The sequence below is a fragment of the Trichosurus vulpecula genome, chromosome 1, assembly GCF_011100635.1.
Source record: "Trichosurus vulpecula isolate mTriVul1 chromosome 1, mTriVul1.pri, whole genome shotgun sequence".
Taxonomy (NCBI): Eukaryota; Metazoa; Chordata; class Mammalia; order Diprotodontia; family Phalangeridae; genus Trichosurus; species Trichosurus vulpecula.
Genome location: NC_050573.1, coordinates 550,803,152 through 550,821,077, shown reverse-complemented (window position 1 = coordinate 550,821,077; position 17,926 = coordinate 550,803,152). Strand labels below are relative to the sequence as shown.

Genomic DNA, 17,926 nt, shown 5'->3' with positions numbered 1-17,926 from the left:
TAATAAGAGCAAGTGGGGCTGAAGCAGTGTAGTAATCATTCAGATTGCCATGATAGGCTTATGCCCAGAGGCGATCAACCCAGTATAACAAAGATGTGAAGAGAAGGGAGCAAAAAGGTAGTACCGGCACCCTTCCACAGGGCCCTCCCTCCAGCATTTCTCCAACTCCTTCCCTGGTTTTTAAATGATTATTACTCTATTTGAGCAACAAATGGAGGGCCTCTGGTTCAGAGACAGCAACTCAGACACACATTTGGCTCACAGGGGCACTGAGGCAATCTCCTTGCATGTCTCTCTTAATAGTTTCTGGTTTGAATTTAACTTTGATAGTATCAGCAATGCTCCTGTTTTACTTGAATTAACTGTATGTGTTATGATAAATCTTGGTATAACCTTTTAATTTAAGTTCTCTAAGTCTTTCTGCATCAAATGTTTCCTATAAACAGAATAATGTTGAATTCTAGATGGCCTAGATTCTAGATGAGGAGGTGGGGGGTCACTTCAGGGGTTGGCTTTGTAAGAGGCAAGTATATCAAAGATGATTTTGAAGTATTTATTTTTTTATCTGAACTCTCCAAAGTATTTTATTTTATTTTATTTTATCTTATTTTCAGTTCCAAATTCTCTCCTTCCCTCCACCCGTGTCTCACCCATTAAGAAGTTAAAGTAGAGCAAGAAATAGTTTACCTATCAGATTTATGGAAAAGAAAAGAATTCATGACCCAACAAGAGATAGAGAGCATTACAAAATGCAAAATGGATAATTTTGATTATGTTAAATTGAAATGTTTTTGTACAAAAAAAGCCAATGCAACAAAAATTAGGAGGGAGGCAGAAAACTGAGAGAAAATCTTTACAACTAGCGTCACTGGTAAAGGCCTCATTTCCAAAATATACAGGGAACTGAACCAAATATACAGGAATACAAGTCATTCCCCAATTGAGAAGTGGTCAAAGGATATGAACAGACAATTTTCAGAGGAAGAAATTAAAGATATCTATAGACATATGAAAAAATGCTCAAAATCACTACTGATTAGAGAAATGCAAATCAAAACAACTCTTAGGTATCATCTCTCTCCTGTCAGATTGGCTAAAATAACAAAACAGGAAAACGATAAATGCTGGAGAGGATGTGGGAAAATTGGAACATTGTTACATTGCTGGTGGAGTTGTGAACTGATCCAGCCATTTTGGAGAGCAATTTGGAACTATGCCCAAAGGGCTATAAAAAATGTTCATACCCTTTGATCCAGCAATACCACTCCTAGGGTTGTATCCCAAAGAGATCACACAAGTGGGAAAAGGACCCATATGTACAAAAATATTTATAGCGGCTCTTTTTGTACTAGCTAAGAATTGGAAATCAAAGGGATGCCCATCAATTGGGGAATGGCTGAACAAGCTGTGGTATATGAAGGTAATGGAATACTATTGTGCTATAAGAAATGGGGATGATATGGACTTCATAACAACCTGGAAGAACATACACGACATAATGCTGAGTGAGCGGAGCAGAGCCAGGAGAACATTATACACAACCAGATATATGGATTCTGTGATGACTAACCCTGACAGACTTTGCTCTTCTCAGCAACACAATATGCAGAGACAGCTCCAAAGGACTCACGATGGAGAGTGCTATCTACATCCAGAGAAAGAACTATGAAGTATGAATGCAGATCGAGGCACACTTCATGCTCGCCTTTTTTCTCCCCCCTTTTTTTCTCTCTCTCTTTTGTATTTGTTGTTGGGTTGTGTTTTTTTTTTCCTTTGGTTCTGTTTCTTCCTTCTCATGATTCATTCCATTGGTCATAATTCTTCTCCACGACTTGACTAGTGTGTAAATTAATTCAATGCCAAGTTATACATGGAAGTTCTATGGGTTTCCATGCTGTCTTGGGGAGGGAGGGGGGGAGGGAGAGAAGAAAATCTGGAACTCAAAATTATGTAGAACCGTGTGTTGCAAACTAAAAATAAAAAAAAAAAGTTTCCTAAAAAAACAAAAGTTAGTTATTGTATTTATTAAATAATCATCTCTTGCCACTTTTCTCTTCTTCCAGATCATAGATGAGAAAGGCAACACACTTCCTCCAGGGACAGAAGGGGAAATGGCCGTCAGGATCAAACCTACTAGACCTGTTGGCGTGTTCTCTGGCTACTTGGTAAGACCATTCCCCTCCAATGGGAGAATAGCCCACAGGTACTTTAAAGGCTGTCATGTGGAAGAAGAATTAGATTTATCATATTTGGTCCCAGAGGACAAAATTGGGGGCAATGGGTAGAAACTGTAGAAAGGCAGAATTCAGGACAATTTAAAGAACTTCTTTACAATTAGTTCTGCCCAAAAGTGGAATAGGCTTCCTCAGGAGGTAGTAAGTAACCCCTAACTGGACATTTCCAAGCAGAAGTGGTTCAGCCACTATTAGTCAGGTATAGATCTGGTGTCATGACATCTGCAATAGATATATCTGCCTTCTGCTTTCATCTAAAGGTGTCATTAGTAAAAATACTGAACAGAATAGAGTTAAGGACAGAGACATGGAAAACTCCACTAGAGACCTTTTTCCGGGTTCAAATCAATCCATTTATCAGTACTCTCACCCTTTGGGTTCATCCAATCAATCAATCAAGGCCAACTCCACCCAACTTTGTCCAGTTTATTTAAGTTTATCCAGTCCACATCTTTTCATTTTGTCTACAAGAAGACAGTGGCGTGCATTGTTAAATGTCTTTGCTAAATTGAAAAAAGGGAAATGAGATTAGTCTGACACGAACTCATTCTGGCTCATTCCTTTATCATATTCCCACAGTGGAGCTGACTGGGGAAAGTTTCTATGATTATCCATTTTTTTATCTTTCTCTTCGAAACCCTGAACTTTTTGTTCATGAACCTCATTGCAAGATGACTAAGTGCATAGATACTTCAAACTGACATGTCGTCACTTTGAATAGTACCTTGGAATATAATATAATCTCCTTGCATAGCTTTCTTAATAGTTTCTGGTTTGAACTTCACTTTGTCTGATACCATCAGTGATGCTCCTGTTTTACTTGAGTTAACTACAGTATGGCAAATCTCAGACTAAATCTTTCATTAAACTCTCTAAGTCTTTCTGCATTAAATCAATACATATAAACAACATATTATTTGATTCTGGTTTTCATCTATGTTGTAACATGAGGTAACAAGGTAGTGCAATGGATAGAGCTTGGTCTAGACTCAATAAGACCTGAGTTCAAATCCAGCCTCAGATGCTTACGACCTATGTGACCTTAGGCAAGTCATTTAGCATCCATTTGCCTCAGTTTCCTCAACCTTAAAATGGAGGAAATAGCAGCATCTGCCTCACAGGGTTTTAGTGAGGATCAAATTAGATGATATTTGTAAAGAACTTAGCACAATTCTTGGAACATAGTAACTACTATATATATATATACATATACATATATATACATATATATGCATATACTTATTCTCTTTCCTTATAACCCCTTTTTCTACTTATTGGTAGATTTAGTCCATTTGCATCTAACATTGCTAAATTTGTCTTTTATTCCACCATTCTTTGATATTTGTCATAAAGGAACATAAACTTTCTTGTTTCACTACTTTTATTATTAAACAAAAATTGACAAAGAGATGCTAAATAAGATTCTAATCTCTTATACTATTAATTAGGTAAATCTCTTGACCTCTGGATTCCCCCTTTATCAAAGAAAAGAACTTAGTTTGGGGATCACCTCAACCCCTCTCCTTCTATCCTTTTTTCCCTTTGTAGACCTGAGCATGTTTCCAGGATGCTGAAAAAGAGCTAATAGAGCAAATAATTAAAAATGAAAGATAAAAAGTGATTGATAGTGGAGGAGACAGACAGGAGGGATAGAATCAAAGGCATAAGTAGCAGCTTCAGTCTGGGCAAAGAAAAGTAACAACTACCCTACTCAGAGATTGAAGTAAAGGAGAAAAGGGCTAGTAAAAATATAGGGGAAGTAGTAAGGTTTGAGATGCTGAGTAGAGAGATGAGGGAGCTCATGATGGATGGCCTTAATTTCGTCAGTAAGATAGGAGGTGAGGCTGTATGCTGAGAGGACAGAAATCAGAGGTGGGTGTTGGAGGCTTGAGAAGAGATTTAAAGAACCACTGAAAGGAGCAGAATAGAGGGTCAACCAAGAAAGCGTCAAAGTTTTGACTTTACAGTGATGATGGCCCAGTTGTGTAAGAGGGGACAAGAGATATTTTAATCAGAGAGGGAGATTTCAAAATTCAGCATGGTGGTGATTGCACTGCTTTACTCATTTTCTTTTGAAGTACAGTTTCATTTTCTTGAATGGATTTTTAGTGATTTTACTTCTGCCCAAAGGAGGCATTTATGAGTTGAATGTGAAGAGCCTCACTCTTTTGTAACCTCCCACAATATAGTTTTCTGCAAGTCTGCAAGTAATTCCTTTAATAAGAGATTTTAGGATTTTACAAGAATGCAAGTCAAGCTCAACAAACTTTAAAGAATTTACCTTCTTCCTCTTTTTTGTAAATCAGATTATTTTCCTTGCTCCGGTGCTATAGCAAGTCTCATATTCAGGTTTTCAAATCTCAGCATCTGTGACTCACATCTGCCAATTCTTTAACTACCCTGGAATGTCCTTAATCTGGGCCTAGTGATTTTGTAAACATTGAGACCTGGCAGGTCAAAGATTTAGAGCCAGAAAGGACCCTAGAGGCCATCAACTCAAACCTCTCCATTTTTGCAAATAAGGGAAATGAGACCTAAAGAGGTTCAGTAACTCACCCAGAATCACCCAGCTAGCAAGTCAAATGTGAACACAGCTCTTCCTGACAATGAATTCTGGTTCAATCTACTATCCTATATTACCTCTCCTTAAACATCTCTACATTCATTTGGAGTTTCTACTTCCTATTGACCAATTTGATTCTGAATTCCCAATCTGAAGTTTAGACTCCTTAGTAAACAAATCAGAAACAAAGTGAGTCTGCTCTCTAGAGGCCCATCCAGTGACTTACACACCGCATGTGCCTCCCTCAAATACAACAAGTCAAGAAAAAGGCTTTGGTCAGTTATTGTCTTTTGAATGTGCCCCCAGTTCTGGCTCAGCAGTCAATCAGAAGTTCCTCCCTTCACCACATGATAGATGACTAAAGCCAGTTATAAAATGAATGCATATGCTCCAAATAGGGGAGCGGTGTCCTTTCTTAACACATGGGAACTTTCTGGAACAGGCTCCCCAGTCTCTTCCAAGAAGAATGGCTTCATGCTCTGAGGATGGAGCTCCCCTTTACATTCTCATTCTGAGCTCTAGCTGGAGATAGAAGTGTCCTCAGAGGCCATCTAACCCAACTCCATTATTTTACAAATGAGGAAACTGAGGCCCATGGAGGTTTAATGACTTGACCAAGATCTCAGAAGTAGTAAGTACCAGAGGCAAGATTTGAACCCAGCACCTTGGACACCAGGGACCATGTTTGTTTCCACTCTACCTCACTGCACTGCAAGTCTCGCATCCATTTAGGATTTTGGTGATCTTGATATTATTGTCCCTCAAATCCTCATTTACCTGCCCCTATTTCAGCTGTCTATACACAGCTTTTTAAATTCTGAGGTAGTCAATGATTTCCCTTAGGATCGAATGAAAATCTCACAACAGCCCTTTCCGATAAGCAGGATAGGGCTTATCATCCTTATTGTATAGATGTGAGAATTGCCCAAGGTAGCACAGCTACTAAGCATCTAAGGCAAAAATTAAACATAGGACTTAGGACTCTCCAGGTCCAGACTACATCGCCAATGACAGGGGCTGATACAAAAGTCATTTTAGTGGACAGACCCAGGAAAGCATGATCTTTGAAGCCTCAGCCCAAGACTCCCAAAGGGAGAACAGGCGGCATGATCTAATCTAATCATCTTTGTACCCAAAGTTCTTAGTACAGTGTTTACAGAGTAACAGGTGCCAAAAACATTTGTTATCGATGATGAAGCACCAAGGCATTGCAGTCAATGATTAAAAGAAGCCCAAATTTTAATAATCAATCCAGGGAAAGAGTTGAACTGTTCTCCTAGAACGGTGCTGTCAAACTTGAAAAGAAATGGATCCCTACAGGTCACAGATCACCTTAGAAAACCAAAAATTCACATTGTCTAGGATGTACTGTATTTTTATTTATTTTGTTAAACATTTCACAATTCTATTTTAATCTGGCTCAGGCAGCAGAACTCCCTGACTTTCGGTTTAGTGCCTGTCCATCAAGATGATTAATATCCCATTCTGTTTTCAACTCTTCACCAAAGTATTACAGTACCCTGGTGGAGAAAGAGTTGTCCGACCAGTTCATACAAGTACGGGTTCTCCTTTTCCAATGCCAAATTAAGAGACAAGAAAAGACCAATGGGTTGAAAAACCAGCTGGCTAGAACACGGTGCCCATGAAAGCCAGGTTTGAGAGCCGGAGGGTATTTCAGAGGCCATCGAGTTCAGCCTCAATTTCTTCATTTTGCAAATGAAGAAACTTAGGAGAGGTTAAGTAACTTTCCCAAGATCACACAAGTAGTGAGTGTCTAAATCAGGATACAAACTCAGTTCTTATTGACTCCAGTTCTAGTGCCATTATGCCTTGCTGTTTCTCGAAAGGGACAGACTCTAGCTCCAAACGACTCAGTAGACTAACCCTAGGAAAATTTCAATCCACAGTCAGACTGCATCTCAGATGTGTCAGCCTTCCAGAAAATGTATCCTGCTGATCATTCAGAAGACTAGCTCAGTTCCACCCACACCTATTACTGTATGAAAAGCCCTATGAGCCAGACTACTGGCAAAGTGGTAGCACCTTCTTTCTATGCAAAGGACAGAATCCTTTGTGATTTAATTAGTGATTTTTAATTAGTGATTCCAGATGGCAAAAACATATAATGGAATGGGAAATACACTTAAGATACCCAGTCCTTGTATTAGAGGATCTTACAGGGAGAATAGGACCACTGAGGAGCTATCCACATAAATGAACATTTTAAGCTTTAAAACTGCACCAAGACTTTTGAAACATCTTGCATAATGCCCAAGGAGAGGCAGTTGGCCTTGGAGTCAAGAAGGCCTGGATTCAAGTCCTGCCTCAGATATCTCCTGCCTATGTGACCCTGGGTCAAACCTTTCTGCACTCCCCAAACAACTCTTTGAAATTATAAGTTGCAGAGAAATTGACAGTCTAAATCAAAGAAGGACATTTCTTTGTCAGGAGTTCCCTACTCAAATGAAGTCATGGGTCTAATTTTTTTTTTTAAGTGCCCAAGGTACTTACAGGAGAAAGGAGTGACTCGGGCCATTAGCAGACTGGCTGGAGAATGGTCTGTGTACCTTTACAATGAATTAATTCTGTCCCGGTGTTAAATCACTTTCCAAAAATGTTCTCTTCCACTCAGGATAATCCTAAGAAGACTTCCTTATCGGAACGCGGTGACTTTTACGTCACAGGTGACAGAGGCACCGTAGATGAAGACGGCTATTTCTGGTTCATTGGTCGTTCTGATGACATCATTAAGGCTTCTGGGTAAGCTGTTTGCTGGGGGTTTTCATGTTTCATGGTTACAGCCTTACCAATTCCTAATGGTGTGTGCTAGAGTCAAGGCCATATCTATGTGGTGTGAGACTTGGATTTACCCTTAAATGTTAAGGGGCATGGACCAAGGGCTGTTTCAGGAGAACTGTGGGCACACAGGGCTCTGTCTAGAGAACTACAGAGTTCTCTAGTACATAAAGTTCAAAGTACAAAGTTCTCTGGTACATATGGATCACCCTGCAAAGCCAGATTAAAATGGACATCACTTGCCCTTTTGAAAGGGGGGGGCGGAATTTCACATAATGAACACATAAGGGATTGCTAAGGTGACTTTATTTGTATAAATCTTAGGTTTGGGGGTTTTTAGCAACAACTGGTCCAAGTCAATCCTTTCCCCTCCCCGCCCCCACTAGATGCATCCCCAAGAAACCGCCCAACCACTGAAGCTTGAGACTCCACAAAGCGCAGAGCTTGAGACAACCTAGATAGGTTGTCTTTGCCCAAAGGAGGAAAGAGGTCCAGCACCATGGAGGGAGTCAGTCATTGTCTTAGGGCGAAGTGCTTCTCAGATTTAAAGGAAGAGGGGAATTTGAAGAGTGGCAAAGGGAAGGTTCTCAGCCAAGAGCTGATGTATGATCCCACTCTGTAGGTCCACACAATATTGTCCGGTGGGACAGCTGTGGGGATACTCCCTTTTCTGACATGGCTGTGGGGACAATAGTCTTAGAGTCTCCGAAAACCTATCTCCTCCTTCAGGTACCGGATCGGTCCCTCTGAAGTTGAAAATGCCCTGGCAGAACACCCAGCTGTGGCAGAATCAGCAGTCATTGGCAGCCCGGACCCAGTCCGAGGAGAGGTGAGGAAAGAGCCAAGAAAACTTATGTCTTAATCATTATTAACTTCGACGTCAGGATTTCCAAGCCAAATCATCCCTAGCAAAGTCCAAGAGCGATGGAAAATGTGGCCGTGAGTACGGTTCCCCCATGTGGCCAGAAAGCAATACTGCATCTTGAATGATTCATTTTTTCCCTTCTAGTCTAGCGCATCTGCGGTTATTTATTGAATACCTGCTATGCAACTCATGCTGGGCTAGGAGTTATAGAGGAGACATAATTTGAAAAAGACACAGCGTATGCCTTCACAGGACTACAGCTTAGATAGATTTAACCCATCTGTGACTTTCAGAAAACAACCGAGTGCTAGAAGGAGAGGGAGTTTAGAGAATTCTATTAGTAACAGTTATAATTCACATTTACATAACCCCTTATTAACTTCTCCTTCTTCAAAACAACTCTGGTCAAGGTCATACGAGTAATAATTGGAAATTCCTTTAACACATCCCCAAACCACTCAGCCAGGAAGAGCTAGAGCCAAGAGAAATCTTGAAACCAAAGCTGGGAAGGACCTTCCAGAATATTGTGGGTTGAAGCAGTCCAGAAAGGACTCAGAGAGGAGACAGGACTTTTGCTGAAACTTGAGGGTAGGAAGGATTTAACGACAGCTGATGTTTACTAAGTGCTTTGACATTTGCAAAGCTCTGTTACATGCATATGATCCTCAAAACAACCTTGCTCTGGTTTGGACAATGGTGTTTATTCAAAATTTGTATAATTATAAAGTACATATATCATTCATTTGCTTCTCACGACCCTGTAAGGTAGGCATTACAATTCCCATTTTACGGGTGGGGAAGCTGAGGAACAGAGAGATGAAATGAATGACCCAACATCAAATTCCTAGTAACTGGTTGAGCTAGAATTCAAATCAAGATCTCCCAAAACCTAGTCCAGGGCTGTTTCCATGCTGAATGTGTTCCAAGAATGAATGAATGAATAAATAAATAAATTCACTTTAATATCTGCCTAAGTGGAATATAGTGAAGGTAAATGCAATTTATTCTAAAGCTAAAAGGAAATACTTGGCAGGCTTGCCCACACCGCAGCACTCCCATCTGTTAGTATGGATACCAGATTTGCATCCAGCGCTTAATGTTTGTCCCCCTTAGGTGCTCAGAAAATCTTAAAAGTTGGGTGGACTTTAACAGACACCTCCTGTAGCTCCCCACCTTGGTAGAAATGTAGGTATAACACTCTCTCTAACACCCTTGACCAACTGTTATCCAACCTCCCCTCAAAGAAGGGAGGTAGCAGGACTTATATTGAAAGCTCAGCTTCTTCTGCCCCTGCTTATTGCTTTGTGAGCAAATTCTTTCACCTCTGGGCTTCGTTGTCTTCATGTTTAGAAATAAGACTTGATTAAATGATCTACAAAGTTCCTTCCAGCTCTTAATCTATGATCCTATAAACTCTCACAAATTCTGTTTTGGGGACTGGACTGTGTCAAGCACGGGGCTCTGAGGACCATCGCAGCGACAATGCTCTTAAGTACAGGGAAACCAATTAAAATGTAATCAGGAAATACTCAACTACATAAATAAAAATACAACAGAGCACAGATAATGTTAATATGTGGCTTTCAGATTCAGGGATCCTGATATACAGCTTAGTGTCCCTCCTTCTATTTGGATTTGACACCACTGATTTAGGGAACCCCCTTTCATGGTAATTCTGTTCAAGGATGTAAATTGACAACCAGTCTGCAACATAGTTTTTGAAAGTTACCTTGGTTATAGAGAGATTAAATGACTTATACATGGTGCCACAGCTGGGGCATATGAAAGGGAGGATTTGACCCATGGGCTTCCTGACTCTAATACCATCATTCCATTGTTAAAGAGTTTGAATTATTCACAAATTATTTCTTATGTTGAGCCATTCTCTGCCTCCATATACTATCCACCCATTGGTCCCAGTTCTGCTCTCTGAAGTCACAGAAAATAAGTCCAATCCTTCTTCACATGACAGCTCTCTAAATATTTGGAGACAGAGAACGCATCCTTCTAAGTCTTCTCTCCTTCAGGCTATACGTCCCAAGTTCCTTCAACTATTTTCTTATGACCTAGTTTCCAGGCCCGGCAACATCCCAGTCACCCTCTCCTGAACACATTCCATTAGAGTAAGGGCCTTCTTAAAATGTGGCAACCAGACCTGGGCTCAAGGTGAACTCCAGATGTGGTCCTAGAACAGAGGATCTATCCCCCTTGATCTGCACACTGTGCTTCTATTAATTTGGCCTAAGATTTTATTAATATTTTTGACAACTGAATTATACATTTGGCTCATTTTCAGCAAATGAATTAATGATTTGACTGTAGCTAAGAGCTAAAAATGGACTATGTTAACCAAACTTGACTGTACAGTTCCCAAGAGTGACCTAATAGCTGTCCATCTCTATTCTTTTCTCTGCCTACAACCATACTTATTGTCTCTACACTTTTAAGAGATACAGAAAGATTTAGAGGCACAGTGATGGGTTGTATAATAATAATCGCTCATATTTTTGATTTGAGGCAATTGGGGTTAAGTGACTTACCCAGGGTCATATAGCTAGTAAATGTAGGAAGCTAAATTATGAACTCAGATCCATCTCAGGCTGGAGCTCTATCCACTGAGCCACCTAGCTGCCCCCAGTCTCTTACACTGGTATGGCACTGTATAGTTTAAGTTTTCATAAGAGGTAACGTAGGAGAGTGGCTAGAGATCTGGCCTTGGTCAGGAAGGCCTGGGTTCAAGTCCAACCCCTGATATATCATAGGTATATAACCCACGGGCAAGTCTCAGCCTCAGGAATTTCTAATTTCAGATGACTTGCCAGTCTGCATTGGTAGAGGAAGTTCCCACTTTAGAAGTTTCCTCCCAGGAATCAAAACCTCCATTCCCCCTTTCCTGGGGGAAAAAAATATGTTCACATCTATTACATAACTCAGCTGAGCCTCAGAAAAACCATGAACTAAACAAAACACAGACCACCTCCATTTGTCAGGGGATGTGAGTCAGAGAATAAGGGTCCTAATTCTGCCTTTGATGTTTGCTACCTGTGGGGCCTTGGGCAAGTCACTTGACCTGTGGTTAGACTAGATGGTCTCTGAGGGTTTTCCTTGCTCTAATCTATGATCTTATAACACAGCAGGGTTCAGTTTAGAAATCACTTTACCCCACTCCCCGATGAAATAGGTGGTGCCAGTATCATTATGGGTATTTTACAGATTAGGAGACTGAGGTGCAGAGAAATGGCATGACCTACTAAGCTCACAAAAATAGTTAGCTAAGAGGAGGAGCCAGACTCTCTGATTCCTGGTGTCCCATCATTAGACTGTCAGCTTCTTGAAGGCAGATATTGTCCTCAGCCATTAATACAGTGTCTGGCACACAGTAAGAGCTTAACAAGTATTTATTGACTGACCAACTGACCTCTTTAGCAACTCTGCACACAGACCTTCCTTACTGTGGCCTCTAGCTGAGATGCATGTCCTATGTTAGACTTTTCCCATCTGTCTACAAGTCACCCCTAACTTGCTCCAATCCTGTAGGTGGTGAAGGCATTTGTGGTCCTGACTCCGGAGTTTAGGGACCATGACCGTGACCAACTGGTTCAGGAGCTGCAGCAGCACGTTAAGAATGTTACTGCCCCCTACAAGTACCCCAGGAAGGTAAGGTCAGAATGGGAGTGGGAGGTGGGGGAGGATATAGCCCTCTATCACCATCCAGTCTATCGGAAATCCAATTTAGTGACCCTCTGAAGAAGTTTGAACCTGCGCTGGCCTTCTGTTTTTGTCAAAGGAGGGAGCATGGGGTAGTTCATTCATCACAGAGGAGTTTTCCTTAATATAATTCTCCAGCATATCAGAATCCCATACTGGGCAATTCTACAAAGATACTTAGATATAGCAAAACTGGGCTTAGAATCTCAGAATGTGAGACTCAAAAGGGACCTAAAAAAGTATTTAATCCAAACCCCTCATTTTATATATGGGAAAACTGAGGACAAGAATGGCCATATGATTTGTCTAAGATCACACAGCAAGATCATAGTGGATCCAGATGTAGGAACACAGGACACTTAGAGCTATAGGAGACTTTAAGATAACCTGCTCCAACCCCTTCATTTTTAGTTTAAGAAACTGAGGCTGGAAAAGTGAAGTACTTTCTCCAGGATCCAATAAATAGTAATAGAGATTCCATAAGGAAAACTCATAGGAATATCATAGTCAAATTCCGAAACCCACAACTCAAGGATAAAATATTAAAAGCATCAAGATTAAAACAATTTAAATATGATAGTGCCGCAATTGGAATTACACAAGACCTAGCAGCAGAGACATTAAAGGACCACAGGTCTTGGATCACAACATATCGAAGAGCAAAAGACCTGGGGCTCTGGCCAAAAATACCATACCCTTCAAAATTCAGTATTATCTTGAATGAAAAAAATCGACATTTGACAAACCCTCAGACTTTCAAGACTTTGCTAAAAAAAATCTTCAACTTAATTGAAGATTCAACATATAAGAACCAAGAGAAACATAAGGTACATACTGAAGACTGACTATAAGGGATTCATAAGGACAAACTGTTTACCTTTTATATAACATAAAATGTATGTCTAAGATTCTTATTAATAATTGTTGAACTCATAAGAAAGAGGGGGATAAACCTGACTATGATATGAATTTAAAAAGTAAAACCATTTAGGAACAGCTAAAAAGAGTAGCTATTTTATACAAAAGAGGTGCAAGAGGAAGAAAGGATACAGAGGATTTAGATGGGGAAGAGAGCTGGTAGTTCTGGTAACCTACTTTCATCAGGAATGGGTTTAAGAGGGAACAATACATACATATTTAGAAGAGTATAAAAATGTTCTAAATTTAGAAGAAATAAAACAGTAGGGGTATAGTGAAGGGGGAGAGGACAAGGGATGGATTTTTAGAAGGGAGAATGACGGAATAGATAAAAGGGGGGTATAGAAAGGTGTTTAGATTTATGGGAATGGGAGGATAGGGGAGGGATCTTTGGAGGGGGGTAGGCAAGTAATAGGAGGGCAAGGTATTCAGTCAAGTAAAGTAGAGGAGTCAGGAGGGATAGGAAACAAGAGATATGCACAAATATAAAAACAAAGATCAGGAGTAGAGTATGTTTGGGAAAGTATATGTCTATAGATCTATGTATATATGCATATGTGCATGTATATATCTATAGAGAAACGTATCTAAACTTGATTGCAGCCTTTAGGGCTGGGGTGAGGGGAGGGAAAAAAAGAACAAAGTAAAAAAGTGCACAGCAGAGAACAAGAGAAAATTCACAAGGAAGCAAAAGATGGACAGTTCTCAACACAACATGTATTATTTATCATACAGGCTTTCTTGAAATGAAAATCTATTGTTATATATTTTGAATCCTCTCCTACATTCTGCTATGCACACGACATGCTTTTTTTTCTTTCTTACTTTGTATTTAAGTTTCAATATTTAAGTTTATGATGTTTTGTTTCTTTTCTCTATTCTGCATTTGTGTTTTGTCCCTTGAGTCTAAAATTAAATTAAATTTTAAAAAATAGTAATAGAGATGGAGTCCTAACTCCTGTGTTCTTTCCCATGCTGCCTCTAGCATCCAGGCTCCCCAATTTTCAGTCTTGTGTTCTGCTAGACAATATCAGTACAAGGCTACCACTCAAGTGTTTTGGTCAAAATGGCTGGATTAGATACATTCCTGCAATGCCAGTGTATAATCCCTTCCCTTATAAATGTCTCTCCAGGAATCCTATCACCTTTAGCCTGCCCAGGCAGCCCATTTTTTTTAAATCCCAGTGTCCATCCACCTAAGCCTTACCTAGCATATGCAACCACTTACTACCCTACCCCAGCCTAATCCGACATTTTATCATGGTGGATGGAGACCACCGGATCTTGCAACACCTACAAATGTCCAGGTTTATATAACCAACTGTCTCAGTACTAAGTAAGGAGGATCAAGCTTAAAGCACTACTGGCAGGTGCAGTGAGTAGAGCACCGGCCCTGAAATCAGGAAGACTGAGTTCAAATCCGGCCTCGGACACTTGACACATTTACTAGCTGTGTGACCTTGGGCAAGTCACTTGACTCCAACTGCCCTGCCTTCCCCTCTCCAAAAAAAAAAAAGTACTATTAGTCATCATAGCTCAAGTCAGGAGATCTGGTATATTCGAAAGACCACTGAGTTGGAAGTCATCAGGTGACCTGGGTTCTAGTCACCAACTCTTTTTCTTAATAATTCAATTTTGTTCTGTTTTCAGTTCCAAATTATCTCCCTTCTCTTCCTCCCTCCCTCATTCAGTGAGAAAGCAAGAACAACCAATTACAAATATGTGGTTAAGCAAAACAAATTATTATAAATTTATGATGAAATTATAAGAAATTACTTCAAAATGCAATAATAAATATAAATATATAGATAATAAACATAGACAATGTTAACATGTGGTTTTATAAGTTAAGATACAGACCACAGAAATCTTGGTAGTTCATTGACTCCAGTTTCTATTTGAGTTTGACACCACTGATGGAAGGAATTCCCAGTGAGGAAACCTTGCCTCCAATGAAGACCAGCACCTGCTCTACAATTTCAGAGAGTTGCCTGGAACAGGGATGTCAAATTCAAATAGAAGAAGATCCCTGTGAGCTGCAAATTGGCTTAGAAAACCACAAATTAACACCATTTATGTTGTACTGTATTTTTATTTATTTTGCTAAACATGTTCCAATTGCATTTTAATCTGGTTGGAATGTGGCCATTTTACAGGTCACTTCTTCTGGATACAGGTTTTGATACCTTTGGCCTGGGGCACCGAGAAATGATACATGACTTACCTAGGATCACACAACTAAAACATGCCAGAAATTGAACCTCAACCCCAGTCATCTCTTTCTGTTACACCACTGTGCCTCGTGGCCTAACCAGAAAAGATGCTTAATCAATGCTTGTTCATTCAAATGGATTGACAAGCCATCATTCAGGGATGCATGAACTTGGACTTGTGGGTTCCATCATTATACTAGTTTGCACCAAGTGATTAGTGCTCTATACAGGCCAGCTCTGTGGTATTACCTGGCTGGGTTACTGTGGTATTACCTGGCTGGGTTAGAGAGATCCTCTGAGACTGTGGAACAAAGCTGAGTTCCCACAGGTATCTTCACACATAAAAAAAATGTCACAAAAATAATCCTCGTGAAGCTTTATTTCTGCCGTGGCAGTTCAGGGCAGCTAGGTGCCACAATGTATAGAGTGCTGGGTCTAACTCATATTTCTGGGTTCAAATCTGGCCTCAGATACTTACTAGCTGTGCAACCCTAGGCAAGCCACTTACTGCTGCTCACCTGAGGTCCTCATCTGTAAAAATGAGCTGGAGAAGGAAATGGCAAACCACTTTAGTGTCTCTGCCAGGAAAACTCCAAAATGGGGTCATGGAGGGTCAGACAAGACTGAACAACCACATGGCAGTTTAGTTAATATGGCTTAAATGCTATATAAATTTTGCAATGATGATATTCCATCATCACCTTTTTTCCTTTTAATGACCTACTTAATAGAAGGATGGACATCCTCAGCTAATTCTGTTAGGTCTAGGATCAAAGTCACACTTGAAAGCTTGGGGGTGTTAGAGAGTTTGAGGTGTGGGGAACTGGAGAAGGGTTTAGAGAGAAAGAAAAGATCTAAAACTGCTCTCTTCCTTGTCTTCTCTTATCTTCTTGGCAGAGGAGAAGAGGGAAGAAGGAAGGGAAGGGAGAAATAGGGAGAAGGAAGAATCTGGAGTACTGTACTTAGGATCCAACATTCAGATCCTCTCTGACCCTAGCTGTGTGACTCTAGGCAACTCACATCACTGTAAGCTTCATCTGTACAAATGGTTTTATATACAGTTTAATTTCGAAAAGAGAACTAGAAGGGACCTCAGAAGCCTAGCCGGACATCTAGTCCAACCATGACATTTGATAGATGACGACGCTAGCCACTCATAAGGCTGTTGTGAGGAAAGTGCTTTGTAAACCTCAAAGTGCTATGCCAGGGGGAGATGGTGATATTTGCTATTACGCACATTCGTCATCAACTCTGTCCGTCTCTCTTCAGCTCACTGGAGGAGATTTGATGGCAAATTCAGATACTGACTCTGGAAGGATTTTGTCTTCCTAATCAGGTGGAGTTTGTCTCAGTCCTGCCCAAAACCATCACAGGGAAGATCAAGAGGAGCGAACTCCGGGAAAATGACCAGAGGCTTAATGGGTGATTTAATTCTGGGATCCATCTCACAATCCACTGAAGCCTGTATCTCTCTCAAGAGGAGTCTTTGTCAGCTACATGCAAGTGTTTAAGCAATATTGGGCTGGAATAAAAGAGACCAGGGCAATTGTTCTCTTCCAAGCTTTACAAGCGACCGTAAAAATTGATTTCCAGTTGTGGTTGTGAGTGTGCCACAGAATGAAACCCCCAAAGTTGTAGGATTTTGTCTTTAATGACAGTTGACCATAATAGCAGCTGGGCAGTACAATGGATAGAGTGCTGAGCCTGGAGTAAAGAAGACTCATCTTTCTGAGTTCAAATCTGGCCTCAGACACTATCTAGCTGTGTGACCCTGAGCAAGTCACTTAACCCTGTCTGCCTCAGTTTCCTCATCTGCAAAATGAGAAGAAAATGGCAAATCACTCCAGTATCTTTGCCAAGAAAACCAAATAGGTTTACAAAGAGTTGGACATGACTAAACAAGAACAACAGAAACAGTTAAGAAAGAAGGTTATTTGGATCTATGAAAGGGAGTTCATCATTAGGTCACAACTTAATCCCGTCAACAGATTTTAATTCTCTATTCCTGCCTCACTGACCAATTGGCCATTCCTCAAACTCCCTATTCCATCTCCTACCTTTCTTTCTGTCCACCCTACTGTCCCCATGCCTTGGATGCATGCCCTCCTTCTCTTTGCCTTAGAATCCTTAGCTCCCTTCAGAGCCCAGCTCGGGCATCATGCCTACTTACAGCCTTTCTTCCTATCCTGAGTCCTCTAGCCCTCCTCAAATAATCTTGCATTTGCTAAAGCGTTTTCATGCTGTATCCCCTAGATCCCTGTAAAATCCTTGAGGGCAAAGACCTTTTGGTTTTTGTAGACCCAGTGCCCAGTACTTAATAAATGTGTGTTGAATTGAATTGGGTTTTGGGCACCTGGTAGGGGTGCCCAGTGTAATGATGACACTGAGGATGCACAGTGTTCATAGGATTATGGGTACAGAGCTGGAAGAGACCCCAGATGCCATCTGGTTCAACCCTTTATTTTTTGCAGATTCAGAAACTGAGGCAGTTAAGCAGTTTCCCCAGGTCACAAAAGCAGTGTCAGAGGCAGAATTTGAATTCAGATCATCTGATTCCAGAGTCAGTGCACTTTCTACTCTGTTTCACTGCCTCTTAATTGCTGAATCATCAGGCCACAGCTCTCCTAAG

At 40.6% G+C, this 17,926-nt stretch overlaps 1 protein-coding gene across 4 annotated transcripts in view; it reads left to right on the top strand.

Moving 5' to 3' along the window:
* Positions 1-16,863, top strand: part of LOC118834210 (acyl-coenzyme A synthetase ACSM1, mitochondrial-like) — a 51,931-nt gene extending 35,068 nt beyond the window's left edge. For all 4 annotated transcript variants that reach the window (XM_036741668.1, XM_036741669.1, XM_036741666.1 and 1 more), the window contains exons 10-14: positions 2,064-2,165; positions 7,430-7,557; positions 8,323-8,422; positions 11,996-12,115; positions 16,634-16,863. In XM_036741668.1, the coding sequence (XP_036597563.1) occupies positions 2,064-2,165; positions 7,430-7,557; positions 8,323-8,422; positions 11,996-12,115; positions 16,634-16,723 (540 nt within the window). In that variant the 3' untranslated portion in view covers positions 16,724-16,863. The remainder of the gene's footprint in view (positions 1-2,063; positions 2,166-7,429; positions 7,558-8,322; positions 8,423-11,995; positions 12,116-16,633) is intronic.
* The last annotated feature ends 1,063 nt before the right edge of the window (positions 16,864-17,926 follow it).